Here is a 9,279-nt window from a genome sequence, read left to right as displayed (position 1 = left end):
AGGAGGAGGGAAATCTCACTTTGCTGCCATTAGCTGGCCTGGAACTCACCATGTAGCTGGCCTCACACTGCAGACAACCCTCTTGCCAGAGCACCCCCCCCCACACACACACACCATCCCAACTGCTGGGATTACAGTCCTGGCCTATTCAGATTGTTTGTTTGTTTGCGAGTTGGTACATAGCCCAACATGGGCTCAGACTCAAGAGTCTTGCCATATCCTCCCAGCTGCTGAGGTGATGGGCATGTACTACCACACCCAGCTTTGATAGATAATTTTTATAGAGCACAGCTTTGCAGTCTAGAGACCCTGGTTTAATCCCAGCACTGCCATGTGCCAGTTGTGGAATCCTGACCAAATTTTCCTAACATGGTATTCCTCAAGTTCAGTGCTGCTAATACTACCTACTTCTTAGGATCATTACGAAAGATATATCAAGAGGACTGGGGAGATGGCTCAGTGGCTAAAGTTCTTGCTGTGCAAACATGAGGACTGAGCTTGGATCCCACCGGTCATATAAAAAGGTGGTGGCTTAGGTCTGTATCCCGGTAGTTGTGGAGGTGGGGAACGTAAACAGGTGGATCCCCGAAGGCCGTTGGGCAAACAGCCTAACTGAATCAGTAAGTTTGGTGAGAGACCCTGTCTCAAAAAACAAAGTGAGGCTGGGTGTGGTGGTGCACACTTTTGATGCTAGCCTGAGGAAGCGGATGCAGGTGCATTCCTGTGACTTTTTACAGCTCGGTCAACATGATGAGTTCCGGGACAGCAAGAGCTACATAGAAAACGCCTGCTTCCCTCCAAACAAACAAACAAAAGTAAAAAATAAACTGAAGGGGACGGGAGAGAGCATTGGTCACTCTTCCAGAGGACACAAGGTCAATTTCCAGCACCTGCGTGAGAGCTCACAACTATAACTCCAGTTTCAGAGGATCTGATGCCTTCATCTGGCCTCCAAGTGCACCATACACATACATAAGTGGAGAGCAATTGAGGAAGATACCAGATAGAGCCCTCTGGCCTCCACACACATGTACATACACAAACACAAAAGAAATATGTATGTGTGTATATGTATGATATATACATAGGTATCAGAGGCTGAACATGGTGACCCTCACCTGTAAACCCAGCCCTCAGAAGTCTGAGGATTGCTGAGAATTCCAGGGCAGCCTGAGTTATAGAGACCCTGTCTAAAAAACGAAATCTGTAGGTATGTGTGATATTGCAAAGGCAAGGGGATAGTCACATGTTCAAAACCAGCCTGGGATACAAAGTAAGTTCCAGGACAGCTTTTCCAGATGACTGGGCTTCAGTTCCTAACACCCACATGTCAGCTCACGGTGGTCTGTAACTCCAGTTTCCAATGCTCTCTAATACACATACATACATGCAGGAAAAACACTCAAAAGATATAAAAATAACAAATGATCTGATTAAAAAGAAGAAGAGAGAGAGCCCCAGGCATCAGTGGTACATACCTTTGATCCCAGCACTCAGGAGGCAGAGACCAAAGGATCTCTTGTGAGTTTGAGGCCAGCCTGGTCTACAGAGTAAGTTCCAGGACAGCCAGAGCTACACAGAGAAACCCTATTTTGAAAAACAGAAAAACAAACACAAAAGAAGCTGACAGGGATCAAAGAGCAGACCTCTATTTTATAAGATTAGTGATGTTTAGATCGTGTGCAGCTTGACATGCATATTGTGAAATGGACATTACAGGCCATTTTTTTCCCCCTGTGGCACTTTGAAAAACAGACAATAAGTCATCTTACATGGCAGATGTGTGGCACACACCTGTAATCCCAGCACTTGGGAAATAGACGTAAGGAGGGTCAAGGAGTACAAGACCAGCCACATGAGACCCCGTCTAAAAAAGGGAAAGTGTTCCTACAACTTGTCCCACCTCTGACCCAGGCTTGCTCTGTAACAAGAGGCCTCTTCATCCTTGACGCCTGCCGGAGGTAATTCATCAGAACATTGTCCACAGCTCAGGTGACACAGTAGAGGCACTTAGCTATCTTCTGCCTGTATAAAGGTTACTTTTTCTGTCTGTTCCCCCCTCAGTACTGGGGATCAAACCCAGGGTTTTACACAAGTTAGGTGAATAAATTCTTCCATTGAGCTAATTCCCAACCCTATCTTTTCTTTATCTTAAAAAACAAAAACAAAAACAAAAAACTTCTAAATGCATATCTGTTTGTGTGTACACTCCAGAGCTAGGGTGTATGTGCTGCCAGAGGTGTATGTGCATGTCAGAGGTCAGTTTGCTGGAGTCGGTTCTCTCCTACCATGTGAGTTTAGGGACTGAACTCAAGTCCTCAGGTTTGGCTCAAATTGCTTTTACTCTCTGAGCCATCTTGCCAGTCCCTTCTTTTCTTTTTTTGTTTTTTTTACTATGGAATGCTTCATGAATTTGCGTGTCATCCTTGTGCAGGGGCCATGCTAATCTTCTCTGTATCGTTCCAATTTTAGTATATGTGCTGCGGAAGCGAGCACCCTTCTTTTTTTTTTTTTTTTAGAGAAGAGTCTCATTCTGTAGCATTGGCTTTGCTAGCCTGTTTCTTAACCATGCTGCTGTTTGCTTCTTTCTCCTTCCATAGTCTCATAGCCTGGAACTCAAAATGGAGCCAAGAGTTGAAGGAAGTCCTGCTGCTCCTGCCTCCACCTCCCAAATACTGGGATTATATGCATGTACCATGTTACCTATTTTATGTGGCTCTGGGGTCCAGTGCATTGTGCATGGTAGGCAAACACCCACTTGAGCTACACCTTGGCCCTTACCTGTGTCTCTCTTGTATTTCTTGGTCACAGTCTCTCCTGGTCCTAGCTTTTCTGCTTGCCATTCGTTGATCATTCATTCTACTCTGTCACTTCCTTTACATCCTTCAGATGCTTGAGGAGTCACTCAGACTTTCTTTTTTTGCTATAGGGAGCTAACATTTTTCTTTCTCTTTCTTTCTTTCTTTTTTTTTTGTGAAGGGGGTGGTGTTCAAGACCGGATTTCTCCGTGTAGCCCTGGCTGCCCTGGAACTCACTCTGTAGACCAGGCTGGCCTCCAACTCACAGGTAAGCCACCTGCCTCTGCCTCCCATGTGCTGGGGTTAGAGCCGTGTGCCACCATTGCTTGGTTTTTATTTTTGTAGTTTCCTCATTCCCTTTTTGAGGCTGACTAGCAATTTGACTTTTCCCCTAACCTTAGTGCTACCTCTTGTTCTTATTTTCTGTTTGACTTCCTACTTTCACCTTAGAACCTTTAGCTCATCTAAATGTGATTGTGATTAAATGATGGAAACCCAACTCAAGCTGCCTTCAGTACAAAGGTAACTTAAGAGCTTGTGTACTGGGTTATGAGATCTCAAGAGCTGTGGATTCCAGAGCATCTGGGACTGGGGATTCTGACTGTTGAAATCTGTCCATCTACCTGTCTTCCTCCTCCCTTGTTGCTAGCCTTGCTTGTACCTGCTTCTTATGGTATGCTGGCCAAATTCAGTAGTTCTGTTAGGCCCAACTTTATGTCCTCCCAGCACAATAAACCAAAGAAAGTGGGTTTCATCTTTTGTGGGGGGGTTGCCTTTGCTTATTTACTGAGACAGTCTTCCTACGTAGCCCAGGTTAGCCTGGAACTTGCAGTCCTCTATTTACCTCCCAGCTGTTGGGATTATAGGTGGGCGTGCTACTGTGTTTGCCTAGGAATGCTCTGTCACACGCACCATTGTCTGTTGACCCTGTGACATGACTGGCCCAACCTTCTTTAGTTGTGCTTCCCAGCTGGCCATCACAGTTGCAGAAAGAGCTAGATGTCAGGATTGGCCTGTGCTGGGACACATGCCTATTTTTAGTGGTGAAAGGCTTGAGTTCTGTCTCACCAGTCCAGCTGGGCTTTGGGAAAAGAATAATTTCCCAGAAGAACAATTACTCAGTAGATAAAAAGAACAGATGTCTGTGATGGAGCTCACCAGCTCTTCAAAATCAGTTTTCCTTCTAATTTCACTTTTTTTTCTTTTGGCCAAAAGTAACAATCTGCTCTAGAGCAAGGTATGACTCACTCTTAGAATTCCAACACTTAGGAGGCTGCTGGATTGTCATGAGTTCAAAGTCACCATATATAGAGAGAGAGAGCCAGTCTCAGTTACATAGCTGAGCTATATGTCTCCAGCCCATGAAATAAAAATTTTAAGGTTAGCAGCCAATTCATAGTCTCTTCTAGGCGAATATCACTGCGTGCTCCCGGCTGGCTTAGAACTCCCGGTGTAGACCAGGCTGGGACGTGTGTCCGTTCTTAGTGCTGAGTGGGCGTGAGTGCTGCGCCATGCTCACAGATCGCGCTGGCCTCGGCCATCTGGGTGTTAGGAGTAAAGTATGCGCCACCAGCCAGCTTAGCATCCAGAGGGGCTTCTGCGGGCCGCCTTGCTTTCCTTCTCCTCCTCTCCTACGCTGGCCAGGACTTCTCACCTCAGCCCGTGTTCATGTTATACTATCCTTTCTCCTGCTCTGCTCCTTAAAAGCTTTCCAGGTCGCCAGAGTCCAGTAAATATCCCCACATGGAGCCTCCTCTAATTGTGTTCATTTTATTGTGTTCTCTTTCCCCTTTTAAGCCCTTCCTTTTACATTTATTTGGTCACACACTGCGCATGCACATCACAATAAAAACCTTACTTTTATCCAGGTCTTAAGACTCACTGTACGGATTCTTTAGTTGTCCAGAAAGAGTCCTCACGTCAGCCAGGCTTCTTGAGCTGCTGCTTGTGTAGCTGAGTTGACCTTAAACCTCTGGTTCTTTTGCCTATCTCCTAAATGCTGGGATTACCGAAGTGCAACACGGTGCCTGAAGAGACTGTTCACCTGACTCAGTTTGCCTCCCTAAATTGATGAGCGGCTAAGAAACTCATGTTGTGCGAGCCGTCCGTGCATTTCTCAGTGTCTAATATGGTGCTAGGCATGTAGTGCACATCAAGTAAGTGAATGAAATTTTACTCCTGCCCTGCCTCGTTTCCCTTGGCGCACACTGATTTCTGCTTTCTGTATCTTTTCTTATACATAAGGATACTTGGGTAGGAACCTGGCATCTACTTTCCTAGGCCAGTTGCAGCTACTTCATTTGAACAGTAGTGTTTGTTAGGATCAGCGGAGTTATAAGTTGGGTTCATAAATCATGCCACAGGTTCCACGTGGGAGGTTTTATTAGGGGAAGGGGGGGTCACATAGACTGTCTCTGGGCATGGAGGGAGGGAGAGAGAGAGGAAGAGAAGGAGGGAGGGGCGAGTACTCTTATAAGGTGACCCAGCACATGCGCAGGATGAACAGGTGGTTGCAGGTGGTCCACAGGTGGTCAAGTCGCCGCTGTTTCTGGAGGTGGCTTCTCAGACGCCTGATGTCCCATTTGTCAGGCTGTAGAGAAGCTGCTTATTGATCCCAACAGTCTTACCTCTGCAATCCCACCTTTGAGAGGCTAAGGTAGGAGGATCTTGGGTTCAAGGCTAGCCTGGGTTATTGTCTTGCAATGAAAAGAGGAGAAAGATCAAGAGAAAGGGACAGAGCAAGGCAGGCTAATCCTTGTTAGAATGAGTTTTGATTTAGTCACTTGATTTTCAGCCAAAGAGGAAGAAAACGCTATGTGTTTTTGTCCAGCAAAATCCTCCCCCAGTTATATAAATCTTCAAGCAGACTCCCTGTCAGCCACTTTTTTGAACATGCAGACAACAAAGCTGCCTTCAGGTAAGGCTGTGGGGAAGGTTTCCCCAGCAGCTCCAGCCTCCCACAGGTGCTAAGGCCTCAGCCTCCCCCGCAGTGCCTCCTCCCTCCTCTCAGGCCTCTGCTGCTTATTACCACGTTCAGGGTAACTTGCTGATTGTTTAGTTCTGCTAATTTCACTTTATTCCCCAGTTCCATCAATCTGTGTTCTCGGCTCACTTGACTCAGTAGGCTGGGGTGAGACCACAGTCTTTTCGCTCCCTGCTCCTGATAGTTGAAAGGGACCAAGGGAAAAAGATAGTTAACTGTTAGCTTGGATTCAGCGTTTTTGAGTTTCTCTCGTCTTCTCCTGGGGAAGTCAGTGGATAGTTGAGTTGAGGTCAACTCAAGATAGCCATAACCCGCAGCCTCAGACAGTGTAATTCCTGAGGTTATCTATGCCACCTATTGTGGTTGTAGTTGAAAACATTTAAAAAATAAGCTGATTATCATGACCAGCTGGAACTAGCCAATGGGAAGAGCTTTGGGCCCCTTAAAGGGACTTAGGTTTCACCCAGTCAGAAAAAGAAAACAAAACTAAAAAGTCAGGCTGGGAATATAGCACAGCTGGTAGAGTGCTTCCTGATGTGCACAAGGCCCAGAACCACACAAGCTGGTGCAGTGGCCTATGCCTGTAATCCCAGCACCTGGGATGAGGAAGCATGAGGAGCAGGAGGAGTTCAGCTACACAGGGTGCTCAAGGCCAGCATGGGGCTATAAAGATCGGACTTTTTTTTTTTTTTTTTTTTTTTTTTAGTTAGTCTATAGCCTGGAACTCACTGTATTAGAACTCTCTCAAGAACTCAGATTTGGCCGGGCATGGTGGCACATGCTTTTTTGTCCTAGCTCTCAGGGCCACAGGGGCAAGAGGATCTCTGTGCGTTTGAGTTCAGCCTGGTGAGTCCAGGCCAGCCAAGGCTACACAGTGAGACCCTGTCTTAAAAAGAAAATAGCAGTTTCTTGGTGGTGGTGCACGCCTTTAATCCTAGCATTTGGAGGTAGAGGCAGGTGAATCTCTGGTTTCAAGGACAGCCTGGTCTACAAATCAAGTTCCAGGATGGACAAGGCTACACAGAGAAACCCTGTCTTGAAAAACAAAACAAAGAAACAAACAAACAAAAAAAGAACCAGAAAGGGCGTTCGTTGTTCTTGCAGTGGACTTGGGTTAGTTTCCCAGCACTCCCAGGTGGCTCACAACCGTCTGTTAACTCCAGTGCCAGGGGATTCAAACTCCTCTTCTAACTCCTTGGCCATCAGACATGAACAGGGTACACAGACAAAACACTCATGCATATAAAATGAAAAAATCTAAAAACAAACAATTAAAAACAGGAACACTACCAACGAAAAGCTTGGGAGCCAGATGTGATGCACACCTGTGAGGCCAGCACTTGGAAGAGAGCAGGTTCAGGAAGGCTATCAGAGCTGGAAAGGTAGCTAGAAGCTAAAGGCATTGGCTGCTATTTGAGAAGATGGCTCAATTCCCAGAACCTACATGCAGCTAACAACTATTTTGTAATTCCAGTTCCAGAGGAATTTTGTTTTTGTTTTTGATACAGAGTTTCTCTGTGTAGCCTTTGTTGTTCTGGACTCCCTTTGTAGACCAGGCTGGCCGTGAACTCACAGAGATCTGCCTGCCTCTGCCTCCTGAGTGCTGGGATTACAGGCGTGTATCACTGTGTCTGACTCAGTTCCAGAGGATTTACCACCCTCTTGTGGCCTCCCCAGGCACTGTGAGTGCATAGTACATGGCCATATGTACAGGCAAAACACCTGTACCACGAAATAAATAATCTTAAAAATAATAATAATCTTAAAAATAAATAATCTTAAAAAACCTATTTTCATTTAGATGGCACATTAGAGGCCAGCATGAGCTATATGGCTACTCCAGACTCTTTCAAAAACTAAAAAAAAAAAAAGCGTTCAGTTGGCTGGAGAGAAGCTCAGTTGGTTAAGAGCACTGAAGGCTCTTCCAGAGGACACGGGTTCAATTACAGCAACCACACGGCTGCATAGAGTTACATCGTGTGTAGCTCTAGTTCCTCACACATATACATGCAGGCGAAACACCTTTGCACATAAAATAAGATAAAACTGAAAAAAGGGGATGTAGCTTGGAATAGGCAAACACTAGGTAATATTTAGTTAGTCTCTCTGTCTGTCTATCTCTCTCTGTCTCTGTCTGTCTCTGTCTCTCTTTCCAAAACAGGGTCTCTCTGTGTAACAGCACTGGCTGTCCTGGACTTACTTTATAGACCAGTCTGGCCTCCAACTCACAGAGCCACTGGCCTCTGCCTCCAGTGTGCTGGCTGTGCCACCATAATTTTTAAAATATCCTTTTTATGTGCATGAGTGTTTGTCCACACGCATGTCTGTGCACTGCATACATGCGATGCTTGTGGAGGCCAGAGGAGGACTATGATCCCCTGTAGGTGGAGTCACAGGCAGTTATTAGCCACCATGTGGGTTCTAGATGCTGAACCCTGGTCCTCTGCAAGAGTAGCCAGTGGTTTTATCCAGGGGGTCCCACTATGCAGCTCTGCCTATCCTGGAACTTCGGTATGTAGACTGAGCTTGTCTTGAGCTCGTAGGAATTCACCTGCCTCTGTCGCCCACTGCTGGGAGGCGTGTGCCCCCACGCCCAGCTTTTTAAGATGTGTTTTGAATGCTTACGAACAGGGGCTTCTCTACATTCTGGAGATACTAGATCAGTTCAGACAAGTCCATGAGCATGCCTTCTGGCAGGAGCTTAGACAAACAGGAGCTGTCACTGAGTATGCCAGACGACCATAAATACTACAAGTATAACGGGGGCGGGGTGGGGGGTGGCGACTGGTTTAGATTAAGATGGAACTGGCCAGTGAGCCTCTGAGGTGAGTGCTGAGCTCCCATGTATCTGGGAAGACAGCCTCCTACAGAGTCCTCAGACCTCACTGCAGTTACAAAGCCTTTTTCCTTTGTCCTTTCGCACCTCCACCACTTCCTTCAGGAGCTGGTCAGAAGCCCAAGAAATACATAGGACTCTTAGAATGTATGTATGCCAACCTCCAGCTCCAGACCCAGCTTACCCAGCGACAGATGGCTATTTTGGAAAACTTGCAGGTGTTCCTATCACAGCTGGATCCAGGGACGGAGACCAAGAGCTGTTCTCTGCCTTCCATATATTGCAATCTGCTGTTAAATCACCCGCTCCAACTCCATAAATGAACTGTGGAACAAAGATATGGAGTATGCTTTCTTTTCTCTTCAGGCTGTTGGTGGAATCTGTTGTTGTAGTCTGTGTGTGTGTGTGCACTCAGGAAATGAACCCAGTGCCTTCTGCATGCCAAACATTTGCCATGCCACTAACACTCCTAGCCCCTAAGCATGTATATTCTACGAATGTAGTTTACACTTTTCCAATAGGCACCCACTGAATGTAAATAATCACACAAGGTACTAGAAGATAAACACCACGTGTATTACTGTTTTCAAGAGGGACAGAACCAATAGGGTGCAGGTATGTATGTTTGTGTACACGTGTATACCTATAGAGAGAACTGATTA

At 46.1% G+C, this 9,279-nt stretch overlaps 1 protein-coding gene and 1 non-coding gene across 3 annotated transcripts; one reads left to right on the top strand and one right to left on the bottom strand.

Annotated features, from left to right (window-relative positions):
* Positions 1–2,389: 2,389 nt before the first annotated feature.
* Positions 2,390–2,496, bottom strand: LOC132652681 (U6 spliceosomal RNA). Its single transcript, XR_009590258.1, has one exon. It is a non-coding gene; the product is annotated as a U6 spliceosomal RNA (small nuclear RNA).
* A 486-nt stretch (positions 2,497–2,982) lies between these two features.
* On the top strand, positions 2,983–8,941 carry Tsacc (TSSK6 activating cochaperone). 2 transcript variants are annotated; one of them, XM_060377699.1, is made up of 4 exons: positions 2,983–3,066; positions 4,813–4,954; positions 5,593–5,715; positions 8,723–8,941. In XM_060377699.1, exons 3-4 carry the CDS (start codon positions 5,613–5,615, stop codon positions 8,938–8,940), a joined length of 321 nt encoding a protein of 106 aa, XP_060233682.1. In that variant the 5' UTR covers positions 2,983–3,066; positions 4,813–4,954; positions 5,593–5,612; the 3' UTR covers position 8,941. The 2 variants fall into 2 exon arrangements, with proteins under 2 accessions (XP_060233682.1, XP_060233683.1); XM_060377700.1 differs by lacking the exons at positions 2,983–3,066; positions 4,813–4,954 and having other exon boundaries at positions 5,265–5,715.
* Positions 8,942–9,279: the final 338 nt, after the last annotated feature.

The sequence above is a fragment of the Meriones unguiculatus genome, chromosome 2 (genome assembly GCF_030254825.1).
Source record: "Meriones unguiculatus strain TT.TT164.6M chromosome 2, Bangor_MerUng_6.1, whole genome shotgun sequence".
NCBI classification, from domain to species: Eukaryota; Metazoa; Chordata; class Mammalia; order Rodentia; family Muridae; genus Meriones; species Meriones unguiculatus.
The sequence above is the reverse complement of the archived record's forward strand: the minus strand, read 5'-3'. Positions and strand labels throughout refer to the sequence as shown.

What these genes read in the sequence shown, in the direction of transcription:
- Tsacc (XM_060377699.1), top strand. Translation starts at nt 5,613, where the DNA reads ATGTGTTTTTGTCCAGCAAAATCCTCCCCCAGTTATATAAATCTTCAA. An exon ending in GACAACAAAGCTGCCTTCAG is followed by an intron (nt 5,716 to 8,722) that starts GTAAGGCTGTGG and finishes CACTTCCTTCAG; the next exon opens with GAGCTGGTCAGAAGCCCAAG.